This window comes from Urocampus carinirostris, chromosome 2, assembly GCF_059441175.1.
Source record: "Urocampus carinirostris isolate Australia breed hairy pipefish chromosome 2, RoL_Ucar_1.0, whole genome shotgun sequence".
NCBI lineage: Eukaryota > Metazoa > Chordata > Actinopteri > Syngnathiformes > Syngnathidae > Urocampus > Urocampus carinirostris.
In genome coordinates, this window is record NC_142350.1 from 44,528,946 (window position 1) to 44,549,614 (window position 20,669).

Here is a 20,669-nt window from a genome sequence, read left to right on the forward strand (position 1 = left end):
GTACGCCCCGGGCGTCCAGGCAGACATTATTTCAAACACTGCGATTAACCTGAAATGCATGTTTTTGGAATGTGGGAGGGAACCAGAGTGCCCGAAGGAAACCCACGCAAGCACGGGGGAACATGCAAACTCCACACAGGAAGGTTCGATCTCATGACATCAGAACTGTGCTGCACACGCGCTAACCAGTGCACTGCTGTGCTGGCCTAGTGTTTTTTTTAAAGCAGGTGAAATTTTCTGCTAAGAAAGAAACCGCTTGGGTCCAAAACCTTTGGAAGAAAATATTATTTTTAAATAAAAATGAATTGGCACTTTATTTTACCTCCATTTTCACCTGTTGCATATGCACAAGGTAACACAAAATAATTCATGATACACTCTTAAAACGTTCTTCAAAAGTTTTTTTGGTTGTTCAGGGCGCATTTTACAGAAGCATGTTAGATATTTTGATGCCCACATAGTTGCGTAGTCGAGGTAATACATCATGAGGCCTCGACGTGTGCGCGTGTGCGTGCATGGGCTTCACTGCTCTATGGCAGTGTTTTCAACCTTTTTAGAGCCAGGGCAAGTTTTTTACATTGGAAAAAATTGGAAAAAAAATGTTATCAAATGACACCGAACAATATGTTTTAATTACAATATAATTTATTATACGCCCAGTTTTTACAGCACAGAGACTTGACAAGGACATAATATTTCCTGAAAATGATTCAGAAATGTTTTATAAAATTTTAAAGTGATATTCCCCGCGACCCTACTGAGGATAAGCGGTGCAGATAATGGATGGATGGATGGATAAAGTGACATCGGATAATTTCTCACGACACACGTGACGGTCTCCCGGTACAGTGGTTGAAAATCACTGCTCTATGGGGCTTCATTTTTCTTTTACTACTCGTAAGGTTAAGTGTCGCAGAAAATGGAAATGGTTACTTTTTTTTTTTTCATTTCCTACGAGTCGATTGCGTCAATTCTGGTCACCAACAACGCCGAAAAAGGCGGAGCCGATGTTGGGTGTTGGTTGAATACGCAAACCGAAAGGATATAAGATGCACCAGAACCCAAATTCGAAAAGACTACTCGTCCACGTTGGAAAGCAACTTGTGATCATTAAAAACGTCCTTCGTCATTCAAATTTCGCCCCGCTAATTTTCTAGCTTCTTGTGAGCTTTTTCGCTGCCGACCTTTCTGAACCACAGAACCAGGTAACAAACCTCTTCTTTTTCTCATAGTCTCTACATTCCAGCGGTACACTGGCATAACTGACCCATTTATCTTCCATTATTCTTGTTCACCAATTAACTAAAAAGTGAATGTGAACAACATGTGGAAAGGGCCTGTAGCTATTCTGACTTCAACTTTTTACCACAAGAAATTAACCAGAATTCAACCATTCTTCAGCAACTATAAACTACTATCCAAAAACAAGTAATATGGTCGGCTAATATACCATTCATCAATGATATCTCCAATCAATGCAGAAAATATCAAAACTTGAAATGACAGCATCAATGCGGAAGGCACGTGCACGTACGCAGGCACACGCGCGCGCACACTGGCACACACACGCTGGAGAGCGCGGTCTTCTCGTTTGAGAAATGCACCCTTGCCGAAATTTGCATCCCGTAGCGGGAGCACGCACACGTCACTCCCGCTACTATAACCACTTTTACCGCTTTTTATCTCACTTTTATATCACTTTTCGGGAATGTAATGGCGAACATATGACAAAAAATACTTCGTCTTGCATATGTTGGGAATGTAATACAACTTTAACCATTCTGCCTTGTATTTGTTATGAATGCAATCGAACGGTAATGCACACCGCATATAGATCACTTTTGAGCGTGTAACGTGTTTATTTTGCCCTTTTCTACTCAAATCTGTTATGCACTCTACCATAAAGCGGATTATGCTGAAATGAACTGTGAAATCGGGAGACAAACGTATTTGATTTCTTCTCATCGTAAAACGAGACGCAACACGTCAATAATGGTGTTTTGTATTTTACTTGAATAAACAGATCATCCTGTACCTAACATTGTCTCTCTCTCTCTGCGAGATGCCGGGCAAACTCACACTGAAAAACCCACCGAAAGCCTAACTTAAATCCTTTACATAACAGGGCGCGCAACTGAAGATGTCTACATTTCAGGTAAACGTGCTTTAAAAAAAATATGGGCCATAGGTTGCCGACCCCTGCACTACGGTGTTAGGGTTGGATCACAAAAACTACGGTTTTCCCCTTATAAAAAAAAAAAATCAATCGTAAAAAAATTCCACCGCAAGATGGAGACTAATTACCATTTCAAACAAAAGGCTACTCGCTGCCAGTCGTCTGCCGATGGGCGAGGTTTTTTTTTTTAACAGCTAGCTGCGAGGTTTATTGTTAGCGGCTAAGTCTTCAAAACGGTCCGTAATCATGGTAAATGTGGACTCAATACCAAATAAGACCGCCGAACTGGCTGTGCTGGTGAAAAACAAAGCGCACAGGGAGTGCAGTTGCTGTGTTTTACAGAAACGTGGCTCACGTTTAGCATCCTAGATGCTAACGTGTAGCTACCCGGAACTAACTGGCTACACGGCATCGACGGGCGAGAATATTTTTAATATTATTGAAAAAGAAATGAACTTTGCTTGGGATAATTTAGTGTTCTTTGCTGCCGAGAACGTTGATGTTTGCTTGCATCCAAGAATGGAGTCGCGTCCTTCATCACAGAATAGAAAGATCTCCATCAGCATACATCGCGGGTAATTGACTATGCAATTTATTCAAAATTATTATTATTGCATATCAAAACTGATCCAAATCAATTATACAGGGTGACGCATATTTTATTCGATAAAAAAATCTATTTTTTAACGAATGTCTTTTCTGTTGCAGGAAGTGAAAGGTGAACCTATGGATGATTATTTGCAGCTATAGTTGCCCTGAAAAAAGTCTTGGACAAATCAGCAGAAGATATTCTCCCCGAAGACCCATTTTGCGACAAAATCATACCAGATTCAGTTTCGAAAGCGTTTCCATTGTTGCAACTTTCCATCAAAATCGGCATATGTTAGTTGGATTAAGAAGTTCAGAGAGCATGGAACTGTAGTGGACCTAGTGTTCTAAAGCCACAGGGGGGAACTTATTCAGGCAGAGTGCAAGGACAGAATAAAACATTGTGCTTGAAAATGATGAAAACTTTCTTGAGAAGGTTTGGTTCTCAGATGAAGCCCATTATTTGCTTTCCGGGCACGTCAATAGGAAAAACAATATTTTTTGGGGTTCGAAGGCTCCAGAAGAAGTGCTTCAAAGGCCGCTTCATTCCATTAAATGTACTGCCTGGGCGGCCATGAGCAAGCACGGGATCATCGGGCCTTTTTATTTGTTGATTCTGATGGAAAGTTGCAACAATGGAAACACTTTTGAAATTGAATCAGTACATTCTGGTATGATTTTGATCATCCATAGGTTCACCTTTCACGTCCTGCGAAAGAAAAGACATTCGTTAAAAAAATTGATTTTTTTTTTATCGAATAAAATATGGGTACGTATCTTTTTGGGTCACCCTGTATAATTATTCACTCACAAATATATTGGAATATCTCAAATAAAAAGTTTCCAAATTAAACCGAAAACCAACCCTAGAACCAATACTGAATAATATTATTTCAATGATAACAAAATAAATGTTTTGTTTCTTATTGTATCAAATATTGAAAAGAAAAACTAAATAAACATGTTACCTGCTCAAAAGTGATTTATATACGGTGTGCATTACTGTTCTATAACATTCACAACAAATACAAGACGGAATGGTTTAAGTTGTGTTAAATTCCCAACAAATGCAAGACCAAGTGGTTTTAGTTATACCTGTATGTTCGCCATTACATTCCTGAAAAGTGATATAAAAGTGAGATAAAAGCGGTAAAAGTGGTTACGGGAGCGGGAGTGACGTGTGCGCGCCCCCCCTATGGAGTACAAATTTCGGCAGGGGTGCATATTTCGGCATAACTCCTGCACGCTTGGATCCGCCCGAACCTGCTCCATTGCATCTCACCAGGAATTTTTGCGATTTGTTTCACGATAATTGCGTCTTATTGCGAAACCGCTAGAATGTTCTGTTAATTTTTTTGCCGAATTCGTGGCGGGTTGGTCTAGATCTGAATTTCTTTTTCCTAAAGAAAAAAAGTTAAAATCAACAATCACTTCTGGCCTAAATGAAAAGTCCACTTTTTTCAATAAAATACGTATCTAACCAGCGTCCCAAACATAAGGATGTATGTCTATACTTTTATAATTTTGTATAATTGTCTATAAACGAAATTTTATATCTCTATTCTTGCAACTAACATAATTAAAAAAAAAAGAATCATTTTGAAATAGAAGTCTTCACTGTTCCACAGTTAAATGACATATTGTGTCTACATCATGGTACTATACTTTTTTTCCCACTAATTTGACTGAAGGTATTTCACAAATAAAATCTTTCAGAAAAAGCTCCTATCAAATTTAGAGAGCACAATGATTTCGGCATGCAAAATAAATTCATAAGGTTACTGAAGTCAGCAATTACTTCGCTGTGAAATGCTTTTGCACATCTGCAGCAACTAGTCACTCACACAGCTCTGGTGTTATTTTGGTGCATTCCTCCAGCCTTTTGAAAGTCCTTCAAGAGTGCTTGAATTTGGCTCTGAAGGAGGTGTATGGACCATGGAATTTAGTTTACCAATTAAAAAGAACAGTGAACTCATTAATCCATTCTGGGCTATATGAAAAGTCAATTTCTTCAATAAAACCAGGAATTTAGTCCTAGAAATTTGTGTATGTGTATGTATGTATTCACCTATTACTTTTGATGATTATACAAGTTCATATAACTAAACATGCACTGAACAGAACACGAAAAAAACATACCGTAAATTCCGGATTATAAGCCGCTACTTTTCAAACGTTCAACCCTGCGGCTTATTCAGTGATGCGGCCAATTTATGTAATATTTCTAACGGCCGCCACTGGCGCTCGAGTACAAAAGGTAAGATTTAGACCGGTGGAATATATGCGCCGAGGAAGACTGGAACTTCTTGGCTCGTGCATACAATAAATTAAATTAGGGTAAACATACCCTCATGCAAAAAGAGAAGACACATGACGTAGCTTTCAAGCTAAAAGCAATCGAGCAGTCTGATAAAGAAGGAGCGAGCGTGTTGCCAGCGTGTTTTGGAATAAGAGAGCGTGGGACGACGTCTATATGACAAAGTTTCTGTCCGACACTGAGGAAGACGACTTTGACAGCTTCAGTTCTGAGGATTAAGATGTGGACGGTTTACCGTGATTTTTACAAGTACGGTATGTTTTTTTACCAGACCCGTTTACTGTGTTGCGAGCGTATTGCTAGCATGTTTTGGAATAAAGGAGCGTGGGACGACATCTATATAACAAAGTTTCTTTTCGATGGCTTCAGTTCTAAGGAGGAAGATGAGGACCTGTCACAGGCACCGTTTGGGATGAAAGTTATTATTATTTAAGCTTTAAAAACTCTCTCGGTGTACCGTCTTTCTTTGTAGAAAGATGTAACCATGTACAATATGTATTTGCAACTGTATATTTTTGTAATGTCTTTATTTCAGACACTTATTCTGATATGATAAGGGGCGAAACAAATGCGGGCTAACGGGAAGTGGGGGCCGGTAAAGGTGAGTGTTTGTGGACGCGGCAGACAATAGTGGATATATATTCTTCCCACCCTTACCTTTGGAAATATACCGGACTCTGCAGGTCTGCATCAAACCTTAAGTACCTGTATCATTTTCCGATCATTTTGCCGGCTGTGATTTTTGGACTGATGTGTATTTTTATGAAGGACATTCAGTTTCAATCGCGGGACTTAGTTCGGTTTGGTTTAATTTTGTGTTTGTGTTACATTTTTTAAAAGTGGGCGCATGCGGCTTCTATACAGGTGCGGCTTGTGAAAGTACAAAATCGGTTTTCCTCTTAAAATGTGGTGGGTGCGGCTTATAATAAAGTTGCGCTCTATAGTCCGGAATTTACGGTATACAGCCACTGGCACCATGCTTTTTTTCTTTTATTTACATGTTTTCTTTTATTTACAATAAAGTATTGAATTTTCCCAGCCCTTAAAGGGACATTGTGTACTCAAAGTGACCAAACTGCTAAAAATTGATTGACCTTCATTGGAGCTTTCCTGTTACAGAGGCGCCACTTCATACAAGCACCTTTGAACACGAATATTTCCCTACACAAGTTTTTTTTTTCCATTTTATTTTTTTTATAAATCTTGTTTGTTATACGTAGAAAAATTCAGTTTACGCCACAGGTGCCTATCACTAATAGACTCTTAATCTCATACCTGCCAATCGCTTTCTTTATCAATGACTGCTAATCCTTCTTTTTCAGTGATAATAAACCTTACAAAAAACGTGGCACCTGTTTACGCACAACAGGACAGACTATGTAGAAGATAGATAGATGGATAGATACTTTATTCATCCCCGTATGGATATTCACACTTCCAGCAGTATCCGTGTGTTAGAAAATAAAATAACAGGTATAGAATACAAAAATAGGGCAGCACGGCGGCGCAGTGGTTAGCGCGTGTGTGGTACAGTTCTATGATCTTGGGAACCTCCTGTGTGGGTTCAAATCCAGCTACCGGACTTACTGTGCGGAATTTGTATGTTCTCCCCGTGCTTGCGTGGGTTTCCTCCGGGCACTCCGGTTTCCTCCCACATTCCAAAGACATGCATTTCAGGTGGATTGGCCGGTCCAAATTGTCCCTAGCTGTGAATGAGCGAGCAAGTTGTCTGCCCCTGTGTGCCCTGTGATTGGCTGGCAACCAGTTCGGGGTGTCCCCTGCTCTCTGCCCGATGATTACCGGGATGGGCTCCAGCACCCCCGTGACCCTACTGAGGATAAGCGGTGAAGTTAATGAGATGAAAATACAAAAATACCCAAAATAGCGTGTTAAAAAAGAGCATTTAAATAGTGTTACTAAAAATACACCCTGTAATAAAGATAGGGTAATATGCAAATCTGGGGTTGAGGTTGAATGTGGGCTTTTATTTCCCCGGGTGGAGTTAAAGAGCTTCATGGCATGAGGGAGAAATGATCTCCTCAGTCTGTCCGTGGAACAAGACCGTGACGGCAATCTGTCACCGAGGCTGCTCTTGTGTTTGGAAATGATGCTGCGTAGTGGATGTGATGAATTGTCCATGATTCACCGCAGCTTTTTCAGTGACCGTCTCTCAGCTATGGTTGTCAGGCTGACCAGTTCTTTGCCCACAACAGAGCACGCCTTCCTCATCAGTTTGTTAAGACGAGAGGCATCCTTCTTCTTGGCGCTGCCTCCCCAAGACACTGCCTCATAGAAGAGGGCGCTTGCCAAAACAGTGTGATAGAACATTTTCAGGAGCTTTTTGCAGATGTTGAAGGACGCCGGCCTTCTGAGGAAGTGCAGTCAGCTTTGTCCTTTCCTGCACAGAACTTCTGTCTTGGCAGTCCAGTCCAGTTTATTGTCCAGCTGCACACACAGGTATTTGTAGGTCTGGACAAATTCTGCGTATTTTCCTTTGATAGTTACAGGTTCTGGGTAAGGTCTAGTCCTACTGAAGTCCACCACCACCTCCCTGGTCTTCGTTGTTTTCAGGTGGAGGTGGTTAGGGTCGCTCGATTGAACAAAGTCCTGGATCAATTGCCTGTACTCCTCCTCCTGCCCACTTCTGATACATCCTACGATAGCAGTGTCATCAGCAAACCTCTGCCCGTGGCAGGACTCAGGGTTGTACTGAAAGTCCAACGTATACAGGGTGAACAGGACCGGAGAGAGAACGGTCCCCTGCGGCGCTCCCCTGCTACTGACCACATTGTCAGATGTACAGCCCCCCTGTAATCCATGCTACAAGGTGTGGGCTTACTCCCTTCTCTGTCAGTTTACCACTAAGTAGCAGAGGCTGTATGGTGTTGAAGGCACTGGAGAAGTCCAAAAAAAATCCTCACAGCACCCCTGCCCATGTCCAGGTGAGAGATCGATCGGTGTAGTATGTAAACTATAGCATCCTCCACTCCCACCCTCTCCTGGTAGGCAAACTGCAAAGGGTCAATGGCGTGGCCTCACATGGTGTAGCGGCAACCGCTCCATGATCTTCATCACAGGTGATGTCAGGGTGACTGGCCTGAAGTCGTTGAGTTCCTCAGGTCGTGGTTTATTTGGGACTGGGATGATGCAGAATGTTTTCCACAGCTAGGGGATCTTCCCCTGTTCCAGGCTCAGGTTAAAGATGCGCTGTAGGGGGTCTCCCAGCTCCAACGCACAGGCCTTCAGCAGTCGGGGGGATACGCCACCTGGACCGGCTGCCTTGCTGGGTCGTAGCCTCCTCAGCTCTCCACAGACCTGGGTTGCAGTGATCTCGAATGTGGGGATCCTTTGCTTCCCGGAGCTGGACTCTGAGCTCCCTCTGCACTCGCTTTAGCTCCTGCTGATCGCCCTCTCTAAAGGCCCTCTCCTTTCGGTTCAGAGGGCACTTGATGTCGCTCGTGATCCAGGGCTTGTTGTTGGCAGAGCAGCGTACAGTTCTTACAGGAACAACTGTGTCCATACAGAATGCCGCAACAATATTGGAAAGCTTCAATGACGTTATCGTCTGCGACCAGTGACCGAGACGATAAGAATTAAAGCAAAAATGGACAAGGCGAGATCAGTCTTTAAAAAAGATATATACCCGTATAAAATTGTTATACGGCATACACAATTTGCAATGATTAAATAATGCTTGGAACGTATAAGAAGACAGGAAATCGATCTCCGCAACGCCTTCTTGAATATCCCAACCCTTTTCTTCCTCAACACAAGGACACATTAGTTAAGGCGCCCATAACTCTCATTTTATTTTATTAATATTATCATATTTATTTTATTTCTGTATTTTGTATTTTTTAGTACTATGGGAATTAGTTTTTAGTGATCAGGAATCTGTGTTTTATAGCTATTTAGTGTTCCCTTCTCTTGGATCTTTTTGAGAATATTTTAGCGGACTAATTAGTTTTTAATTACTTCATATCGGGAAAATATGCTCGTCATAAGAGCAATTTGAGATGCGAGCACGATCATAGAACAAATCAGGTTTGTATGTAGACGTCCCACTGTATTTAACGCTTATTCATGAAGACTACTTAAACATGATTGAAAGTCATACTTACTGCTACTCGTATGTGCTTGCTAGGAAATAAGATCACCATGGACGAAATAAAGAGCCAGATGGAACAACTTAAATCACAATTGGATAAAACTGAAGAGCGAGAAGAAATGCTGAAACAAGAACGAGAAGAGGTTTTTCTAATTTATTAATTTTTTACGATTTTCATTCAGGCCAAAAAAGAGACAAGAAAAATGTCTTTTTTGAATAGCAATGGTGATATGCTTTTAATAATAATAATAATAATAATAACAATAGAAAATGTTACTTAAATTTTATATGATATAATTCATATTATATTTTTGACATTTGCACTTAATGAGCTGGATAAGGAGGCCTGGAAGGCTTTTGTGGCCCGTAGGCCAAATATTATTTGGACAATTTCCTTGCATTTATCGTCTCCTTATTATTAGTGATACAGTGGGACCTCGGTTATCGCGGTTAATAGGGACCAGAACCACCAGCGATAAGTGAAAAACCGCGAAGTAGCGGTGCACCTTAAAAAAATACTTTTTTATTTAAAACTATTACAGGTCACAAAGCTCTTAAGCCGCCAACATCGAAGCACGAAGTAGCGAGGTCCCACTGTATACTCAAATGGTCTATTGGTGATCAAATTTTTCCTTCTCCCTTAAGCATCACTTAGTTTTGGATCCATAGCTTATAAATACAGCACAAAAAGTATAAAATGCGATGACGCAAACCAATAGGAAATGTAATGTCAACCAATAGCAGACACTAAAGTACTGGGTGGATGTTTTATTGACAGGCACATCGCAAAGTTGTGTTATTAGAAGACGATCTGGAGTGTGCCGAAGCCCGAGCTGAGGAAGCTGAGAGGTAACATGCACACACACAGACACATATATACATGCTTCCTGTGAGAGTAATGGTAGTGACTAGCTAGTAGGTCAAAAATGTCCCCATTACATACCTGGTGCCAATCGCGTGGGGAACTTGGCAGTGACAATTCTTTGCTAACTGCGCAGTGGCCCTGCATACGCGAAGCAGTTTTCCGTTCTTCTCCAAGTTGTTTACGTTACGGGTTTTTGGATCACTATTCAAAAATGTGACTAGAGAGTCAGATGGCAGTAACGAAGACATGTACATATTTACTACTGCGCTGAATGAAAAGGCGTTTGAGAGCTGCGTCGTTACAGTGGTCCCTTTATTTTTTGCTAAGGGTGTGTTCAGAAAAGAATCTGCGATAGGAAAAATTCGCTGAGTAGAAACCTCTATTAATTACAAACCATATTTACACGATCAAGTAATTACATAAACTCGTAATTGGAAAAAGAATTGCGCGTACATCGTGTAGATTCGTCAAGCTGTTTCACGTATTCGTACAACTTATACCGCATAATTATTGACGCACTGGCAGAAAAGGGGCGGGGCAACTGTTTAGCTAATCAGAATGCAATGTACTATCAGGAAAAAAGTGAAACCACAAAATGTAAACTACGATGCAGAGAGATAACTGTATTTCTGTCCGACGGCACCAGGGAAAACATACTGTGGAGAATTGTGCTCGATTGCTACACAGATGTGTCTTTTTGTATTGTTTTGATTGGTGGTTGCAGCAGTAATGAGAAAAATTGCATTCTCTTTTCAGCGTTCTTTGAAGATTAAAGGGAAACTCCGGACCGCACTATAACTCAGAGGATACAGAAAGGGAACGGTTGTGTTTTTGATAGATAACTTCCGCTGTTGTTCAAAATGGATGTCTAAGTTGACGACTTGATTTGTAGGTGAAACCGTTGTAATATCGAGAGTATGCAGTACATATTGAGCAAAGTACTCCAGTTTAGCCCCCCCCCCTTCTTATGTAGTGCACATACTTCCGATTTCGCTTGCTTTTTTTTCACCTGCTGACTTTGTGTCATGTCCCCACTAGCAAATGTCGCCAGTTGGAGGAGGAGCTGAAGCGCTACGAGAGTCAGGCTATTGAGGTAAGAGGCAGGACCTGGTCCGTCGATGATGGGCGACTTTAGTGTTTGTCTTGCAGTTGTCATTGCAGGAGAAGGAACATACCTGTATTTCTTGTACTCCAGTACTTTTTAATTATCGACTGTCATGCTCTCTGTAGGAATAAGAAAACCCTTTTGTACCCCCCCATTTAGTTTGGTACGTTAATAAAATGAAATACTAAAGCGGCTCAGCGTGATTGGGGCACAATGTCTTCAAATGACGACCAAATTTATTTGGTGTTCCAAAAAGTCCTGCGATAGTAAAAAAAACTTACAAAGTTAAAACATATGTAACACATATCAATAAAAGCATATATACGACTGTATCAAAATAAAAACTATAAAGCTTGAAATAAAAATGACCACAGAATTGCAGTTGAATGAACTATTTTATTGTCATTGAAATAATATAATGAAATAGGAGGGCTTCTCATTTCAGTGTAAGAAAGTGATGTAGAGAGCGACCGGCTAGCTGCAGGAATGCATCGGAGATCCTCAGTGAGCTAGGTCTCCATGATGAATAAAATACAAGCGTCATAAATGTCGTGGTTTCCCACGACGTGTAGCTCCAGGTCATCCGTTATTTGGATAATGGACCTGGCGTTGATTAGATACAAGCTCGTTACGGGCAGAATGTGAGAGTTGTTATGTAGCCTGCAGTATCGCTATTGCTTCCTCTCCCGATGCCGCCTTAGTCTCTTCCCGAAACCGATAACAATCCACAGAGCACCTGCCAGTGATCAGCATTTCTTTGTGTTCTTTTAACTTTCCTCTGCGTCCGATTTCATCAATGAATTCCTTTTTAACAAGCCACTTAAATACCGCCCTCACCGGTTGCTTTACTGACAGCAGGCAGTCACGCCCGCCTAATTCTCTCACACACACTAACAGCCGCTGGCGACCTACCCCTGTGATGGCATTTGTGTGTTTGCTGCGGAACACAATGTATGATGAAAATCCGCAAAGTATCAAAACCGCGATACGGAAAGTAATTTCCGTATAGCTCTTAAACACAAAAAGTTTCAAAGGGATGCGGACCTCCATTACACCATCACCCCATTTGAAACCTACACAATTATCGGGCTGATAAGAGCCTAATATGGCGTCAGTTTTCGGCCTGATAGGAAAAATATACTTCATAGTCACCTGCTGCCAACTTGATTTTTTTTAATCAGCCGACATTACTTGTTAGAAATATTCTAAGCATTTTTGTATAATGTATACCAGGGTCTCCAACCTTTATCTAGCTCGGATCTACTTTTTTTTATCACTAAGTCGTTACTATGTTATGAGCAAGTTAACTATTAGACATAGGGATAAATATATTCAGCCAACCAATAAAAATAATCATATTACAAGAAAATCCCAATGACTAAGCCTCAGTGAGCTATTCTCAGAACAGGTTCGCGGGCACATTATCTGTTCCCAAAGCGCACCCTATTGGAGACCCCTTATGTATACAATATACAGTATACACGGCCTCTCCTGGCTGCATGTCACTGAGCACGCCTGACTTTACATGTAACAGCATCACAACATCTTTCATTGGGAAGCCTTCTTTCTGATATTTTCTTTCTTTAGGCTGAATTCAAAAACCCGCTTTGGGTCATTTTCGGCAGAATATAATGTGTCGAATTTCTGGTGCATCCATACTAAAAACGCTGGAAGGGAAATAAATTATGTCGTTAGACTCGCCCCTGAGTAAGAGCCGGCTTGCATGGCTTGCCTCACTTTAGAGGAGGCATCATCACAACATAATGGTTGTTTTTTGGTAGTGTTAGGAGTTAAAACCATTACAAATGTATCGTTTGCCAAATTATTCGAATTAGTTATCTGACTTCATTAACCAAACAAAAACTTCATTCTCTTAACAATGCATGCTCGTTTCTTTTCAGGAAAATATGGACAAGAATAGCCGGCATTTTCACACGGGGGCGGATTTCTTTTCTTTTCCCCCTTCAGCACTCACAGGAATAATATTATCAAAATACGTCTGATGCATTCGAGACAGCCTAACCTTCTAATGTACCTTGAAGAAAAACAGTCAGTGAATCTCTCCACTGCATCAAACTGAGTACATGTACTTACTTTGTAGTTAATTTTATAATATCCTTTATAAAATGTACAAAATCCTCCAGTAGCCTTCTGTTTATTTTTTTTCTTTAGGTTGAAACAGAAAATGCACTTTTGTTCATTTTTGGCGCCGAACGTCATCTAAATGAGTCTTGCGCTACACATACTTCTTCCTGACGCCATATACTTTCGTCTACAGGCAAAGAATCGGGCGGATGAGGCAGAGAGCATTGTTGACAGTCTGCAGAGAACCGTGAACCAATTAGAATGTGCGATAAGTTTCGCCCACTCCCATTGTCCCCGAGGCCTACCATTGACCCGCGTTCTCCTGTTTGCAGCATCCATAGAGGAGGCCAGGGCAGCCAACATGAACTGAACCATGGAAGAGCTCAACTCCTGCTGACCATTCCTTGTCCTGTCACCGCCATTCCTGCGATCAATTATTAAACACGCTTGATTTCGTGCTCACTTTGTGGGTGCGTCCCTAAAGGGAACAGCCAATCGCAATCTTTCTGCCATAATCTGTGGGGGCTAACCGGAGCTGAGTGGTACTTCCGTGCGTTGTTTTTTACGCCGTGATGATATCGTCGCCATACATCATAACGTTAAGGGGCCGATGGTCGGTCACAGATCTGCTTACCTGATCGATCATGTGTCTTATGTCATCATGAAAGCTTTGTTTCCTAAGATAAAAGGACAAAGTTCATTTGTTTAGTGTTTTTATGGAGATTTCGGGAGGACGTATGTAATTGGTTTTTGAATGGATGGAAATAAAAAGGAAGGAATGTTTTCACACCTGTCTTATTGGCAGAACATATAGCGGAACCCCCGGGATACATCATTAATCCGTTTGAGGTGCAGATCGCTTAGTTAATTAGCTGTATAGCAGGGGATAGAAACCTTGATTTTCAATAAGTTTCTCAATTTTCCTTTGGTTACGGCCATGCAACTTTGTCATGTTTGTTATTTTTGATCATCTCAAGTTCACTTGCAGGGCAGCACAGCAGAGCAGTGGGTAACGCGTTTGCAGCATAGTCCTGGGGTCACGGGTTCAAATCCAGCTACCGGACCTGTGCGGAGTATGTTCTCCCCGTGCTTGCGTGGGTTTCCTCCCGGCACTCCGGTGTCCTCCTACATTCCAAAAACATGCATTTCAGGTGGATTGGCCGGTTCAAATCGTCCCTAGGTGTGAATGAGCGAGCCCTGTGTGCCCTGCGATTGGCTGGCAACCAGTTCAGGGTGTCCACTGCTCGAAGCTAGCTGGGATGGGCTCCAGCACCCCCGTGACCCTACTGAGGATGAATGGTGCAGATAATGGATGAAGTTCACTTGCATGGTTACGTTTTTTGCTTCTCCCTTAAGCATCACTGAGAGTCTTGAGACCAATAGATGGTAAATGGTCTGCATTTATATAGCCTTTTCAAGTCAATGAAGATTTCCCAAAGCGCTTTACAATGTGCTTCACACTCACACACCGTGCAGACATACAAGGCTGCCAACCATTGGGGGCGTTAGGGATTCAGTGTCTTGCACTTTGACATATAACACGGAGGGGCCGGGAATCAAACCTTTACCTCCTGAGCTAATGCCAACATATACGAACTTGTTACGTGAGATTCAGAACCATACACAAACAGGAAGGCGTTGTGGGGGGTAGTTTTATCAATCGCATATCGGCATCTTTATAATGCTGTGATACAAACGAGTAGCAACATTTAATGAGGTTGACCCATACAAGAGCAGAGGGGGATTTAGAGACATTCACTGCAATGTTTTACAATTTTTTGAGTGGCAAAATACATTTTTATTGTGGGGAAAAAAATACTTTGAGGAGGGGAAGATAAAACTTCCCTCATCATGAAGTGAAAATATCCTAAGGTGGGGTAGCTGTATCCCAGAGGTCTACTGTATAGTGAAGCAAAAATAACATTGACCACATCATAAAACTACTTTATACATTTTAAATAACAAAAAGCTTTAAAATCTAAATGCAAGCAAGTTTACATACTATGCACCAGCTTCCTGACATACCCCTCCAGCAAATTTTAAAGGTAGTGTAATATTTGACCACTAGATGGTACTGTATTGTCTAATGCGAAGGACATCCAGCCAAATGCACACAGCGGAGCAGCAAGATGTCAGACAAACATGGTGGCAAGTACTAGAGATAGATTCCGCTATGTAAAAAAATGCACATTCCTAAATAAACCTGCAGATTTAAATATGTCCACTGGATGTCGCCAAAGACTGGCGCCAATAGAAAAACGAACCCACTGTATTTTCTAACTATCATATATCAACCAGAAAACATTTAACAATGTGTCACGGGCGTGCCGTTAACAGCAATAAGATTGAATTCACCTGGATTAAAAATGTAATTAAAATAATAGGTGTCGTTGCACAACTGTATTGGAGCTTTAGCTAGTTTCTATTATCAATATGAAATCCTACAGCAAAGTCCCCAAAGTAAGGAAAACATTTTGATGAATAATTAAAAGCTGGAAGGTGCCTTGTGTAATGTGTTACCCCGAGATGCTACTGTATTGTCAAATAAGCACAGCATAGCCGAAAAATGCCAGACAAACATGGTGGCGACTTCGAGGTAGGGATTCCGTTATGTCAAAGAAACACAAATTTCTCCACCTATGAATGTATAAAATTTACATTGGTATGATAGTTCAAGTATTTTTGCCCATTCAAATACATCCATCCATTATCTGCACCGCTAATCCTCAGTAGGGTTGCGGGGGTGCGGGAGCACATCCCAGCTCTCTCCGGGCAGTGGGCAGGGGACACCCTGAACCAGTTGTCAGCCAGTCGCAGGGCACACATGGACAGACAACTCACTTGCTCATTCACACCTACGGACAATTTGGACCGGCCAATTCACCTGAATTGAGGAAACCGTAGTGCCCATGTAAGCACGGGGAGAACATACAAACTCTGCACAGGAAGTCTGGTAGCTGGATTTGAACCCATGACCCAGAACTGTGCCGCACACGCGCTAACCACTGCGCCGCCGTGCTGCCCCATTCAAATCATTCTTTTTTTTTACGGAATGGTTTTTCAGTAACAATAGGAGGCAGTACCTACCTATTATACACTGTGACTTTAAATAAATCTTTTAACTGAGGGGTGGGATAAGTAAAAGGGTAAAACAAAAAAAGGTAAAAATAGAAGCTAACATCCATTTGTGTAATCATGTGTCACTTGGTGTGCCCCCTTAAAACTTTTTTCATTGGGCTCATGGCCCACATTTACATAGCTAGCTTTATTTTTCTCCCACCTTTATCTAGGAGATAATAAATGAAATCATTCTCTTTTAAGGGATTTTATTCTATAATGAATAATGTATTTTTTGAGTGTTAAAAAAACCCAATTGGATTAAATGGTCCGTTTAGAAACAAATATACGATGAAACACAAGTTGAGCATTTAAATTCAAACTAGATAAAATGGATCATATTTTTCCTTATCAATTACCGAGGTATCGATTTAAGACTCCATCTGCATATACAAAATAAGTAAATACATCATTTGCCCTTTTTTTCCCTCTGGCCAGGCCTCTGCAGTTTTTTCAACCCATTGAGTTGTGCCATCACTGGTGGGAATTCCAGCTCTTTTTTGGAGAACAGGCTTTTTCGACTCGGCTCAGTAAAAAGAGCCGACTCTTTTGGCTCTCCAGATAGTTTTTGTACCTTTAAGTCTCATAGTACCAATTATTGTGAATTGTTATCAAATGACTCAAAAGGGGAAGATGAAAAAAGACAAAAAGTCAAAAAAGTTTAACAAAGAAAAATATCTAAAAATAGAAAAGCAGGAAAAAAGGAGGGCAGCACGGCGGCGCAGAGGTTCCGCCTGTGTGGGTTCAAATCCAGGTACCGTACTTCCTGTGCGGAGTTTGTATGTTCTCCTTGTGCTTGCGTGGGTTTCCTCTGGGCACTACGGTTTCCTCTCACATTCCAAAGACATGCATTCAGGTGGATTGGCCGGTCCAAATTGTCCCTAGGTGTATATGAGCGAGCGAGTTGTCTGTCCCTGTGTGCCCTGGCAACCAGTTCAGGGTGTCCCCTGCCCACTGCCCGATGATTGCTGGGATGGGCTCCAGCACCCCTGCAACCCTACTGAGGATAAGCGGTGCAGCTAATGAGATGAGAAATGGGATGAGGAAAAAAGGAAAAAGTCATAAGGGAAAAAAAGCAAGAATATATGTAAAAAGCTAGAAAACCAACAGAAGAAAAAGGGATTAAAGAAGAGGAAAAGTTAAACGCTATGGAAAGAAAACAGAAGGAAAAAGGGGGAAAAGTCAATTCCTTTTTGCTTGTACAGTGGAACCTTGGTTCTCGACCATAATCCGTTCAAGAACCCTGTTCGAGAACCGATTTGTTCAATCACCGAAATCATTTTTCCCATTAAAAATAATGTAAATCGTTTGAATCCGTTCCAACACCCTGAAATGAAATGAAATGAAATGAAAATGAAATGATCTGCATTTTATATAGCGCTTTTCAAGTCAATGACTTCTCAAAAATAGACTGATTCCTAAAAAGGAATGGCTGACAGTTTAGCACGTCAAAATGTGCTTTCCTTATATACGATTATACTGTAGTTAAATCTATGTTATTGTGCTATTATCACATCAGAACTGTTATAAATATTGTGTTTATTTTTATTGATATTATCACTGGTGCCGCAGTGACATTATGCGCATTATGACGTTGAGGGATGGGTATTGCGAAGATTAGTGTATAAAATATGTGATTATTGTAACTTATAATTATTGATATCTGACCTATGTAATAAGTATATCCATGAGATTTTGTTGTATTGTACACAAGAGGGAGCTATCTATAAAATTTATTTAATAGGGACGATAAAGGGGTAGGAAAAATAAGCATCTGCTTCTGACTACCCCTTTTCGAACATTTTGTGGGACATTATTTCGTTGTTGACTCATTGTTTTTGTCCTGTTTTTATTTTTATGTTCGAAATAAAATTTTCATTCATTCATTCAAAGCGCTTTACAATGTGCTCCACATTTCCCAATAGCGGCCTTGCAGCCATGTAAGGCGCTAACCTGCTTATTGGGGGTATTAGGGGTTCAGTGTCTTACCCAAGGACACTTCGACACGTAACATGGACGAGCCGGGATTCGAACTGGGATCCCTTGATCCCAAAACGAGCACTCTACCTCCTGAGCTACTGCCGCCCCCTAAATGATTACTGAATGTTTACCTTGAATGTTTAACGTAAACATAAAGCTAACCCGGGCTAATCGTACGTTCGCGTTAGCGTAATCTTCCGTACGAAAGATTACGCTAACATGAACGTGTAAAAATAAAAAAATCAGGTCGTTTACAAGTGTTTAGCACCCGGGTCTCCACAACAAGTGGTGAGCGCTTAATTGGAAAGGGGGCTCCGTTCAAACACCCTGAATTTTGGGCTCAGTTCCAACACCCTGAATGTTTACCTCGAATCATAAAGCTAACCCAGGCTAATCGTACGTTCGCGTTATCGTAATCTTCCGTACGAAAGATTACGCTAACACAAACGTGTAAAAAAAAAAAAGATAAAGAAAGGAATAACGGCAGAAGGCGCATGCTGTATTCCCTAGCAAGATCGGAAAGTCGCACACCTCTTTCATATTTAGCTATTATGTCTTTCTTCAAGGCAATAGTTGTATGAACAACTTTTCTTTTTTCACCTGTCCTGCTTTCACCGACCTTCTTCGGAGGCATAGTTAGGGGCTAAAACACTCCGTTCACCGATATTAAAAGCGAAAGCAAAAAGAGGCAAGTGCTCACGTCATAACAGTTGGTCACGAGGGGTGGGGGCGATCTACACGATCTCCACCCTTACACCGCTCAGCATCGCAGCCTAGTGTACGCACTCACGCATTACCGGCATTGGAACTCCGAATTTTTGACCGAACAGCGAAGCAAGAATTTCTAAAAAATTTTGGTCGAACAACGAATTGTTCGAACTGAGAGGCGTTCGAAAACCGAGGTTACACTGTATAGCCCTTAATCACGAATCAAGAAGTCTCAAACGGTTGTACAGACAATACACATACATCATTAACATGAAATATAGTTAATGAAATTTTGACATTTTCATTGCGCGCTATGTTGTCTCGCGGCTTCACGGTAAGCGTGTGTCTGCGCGGTACCCGCAGAGGAGCAGAGATCTAGTGTTTAAACCCTCCCACAGAAACACCGGCGCGCGCTAAATGAACGAATCTCGTTTTTTTTTCAGCCAGTGTGTACAGATGACTGGGGCTTTGTGCATAAAATGACCGTGCTGTATGTGCATCATGCCTCGAGAGCGTTGTACCTCGCACGTCATGTGTTAATCGTCATTACGAGACGAAACATGAACATGAATTGAAGGACAAGTCTGAAAAGCCGGATACATTTAAAGGCGCTGTGTCCATGTACGGTCTAGTGCCTAAATCCTCCCCCCCGCGTGAACGTGCATTCTGCTGCGCTTTCGACAAAAGCAACCGTATTCTATATGATAAGTTTATTAAAACAATAAACAATAAAATGCGTTTGTTAACGCACATGCAAAAGTCACCAACACTGGAGACAAACAAACGTACGCTATGATATCCACGATGTGCTATAATAGCTATATGTAATTTTTATCGTGAATGAAACCCTGGTTACATTGGATCCCGCGGTGTAACAAATCGTTTTTTTTTTTTCAGAGCCTATACTCTTTGCAAAGTAAGACACACTTTAAACCTAAGAGCTTGCTCTGTCCACTCCACGCATCGGCCCGGTATTGCAGTACCTCCGGGAACAGTGCATTCGCAATGATCGCAGCAAAGCTTTAGGGCTAGGACCTTAGCTTGGCCTTTTGGCTGAGAGTAAGTGTCCCGGCTCCTAGGCTTTGTAGCGTATTATGAACTGACCGATAACGGATAATGGATAATGAATAACGAAGATAGAACAATAACCCTTAAAAACCTCAAAAACCCCATTCTGTTTTTTTGCTTTGGGATCCAATGACAGAGGAATACCTCCATTTTGTGATGTGTTACTGAATAAGTGTTCGACAAATCTACTTTGTTTTATTACTACTATTATTATTATTATTGTTATTATTCTTAGTAATATTATGAGAAACGTCTGAAATGCTTCAAAATAACTGTGCTGACATATTTATGTCACAGAAGGTTACCCTAGAGGTCACAAGTCTGTATCTCAAACAGGGTCCATTTTAGCTGGGGAATCAGATTTTGGCAGGTAAAATGCCCGCCATTGAAAATGGTACTCCGCACCGAAAAGGTTGCTGACTCATGCTGTATATGATTTTGAAAATATTTATTTAATATAAAATTTTTTTTGATGTTTTTTGGACAAAAACTATTTAAAAAAAATGAAGCCCGAAAAAGAAAAAGCTCCGTCTGATTGCGTCACTTCTGGTC

At 41.2% G+C, this 20,669-nt stretch overlaps 1 protein-coding gene and 1 long non-coding RNA gene across 2 annotated transcripts in view; one reads left to right on the plus strand and one right to left on the minus strand.

The window, feature by feature from the left end:
- Positions 1-14,033, plus strand: part of LOC148372018 (uncharacterized) — a 42,499-nt gene extending 28,466 nt beyond the window's left edge. The window contains exons 2-6 of the mRNA XM_088326697.1: positions 9,226-9,332; positions 9,968-10,038; positions 11,093-11,147; positions 13,438-13,507; positions 13,577-14,033. Coding sequence (XP_088182823.1) covers positions 9,240-9,332; positions 9,968-10,038; positions 11,093-11,147; positions 13,438-13,507; positions 13,577-13,614 — 327 coding nt within the window. The 5' untranslated portion in view covers positions 9,226-9,239 and the 3' untranslated portion in view covers positions 13,615-14,033. The remainder of the gene's footprint in view (positions 1-9,225; positions 9,333-9,967; positions 10,039-11,092; positions 11,148-13,437; positions 13,508-13,576) is intronic.
- On the minus strand, positions 13,299-13,841 carry LOC148372020 (uncharacterized). Its single transcript, XR_015849513.1, has 2 exons — positions 13,550-13,841; positions 13,299-13,479 (listed from the first exon to the last, which is right to left on the minus strand). It is a non-coding gene; the product is annotated as an uncharacterized LOC148372020 (long non-coding RNA).
- Positions 14,034-20,669: the final 6,636 nt, after the last annotated feature.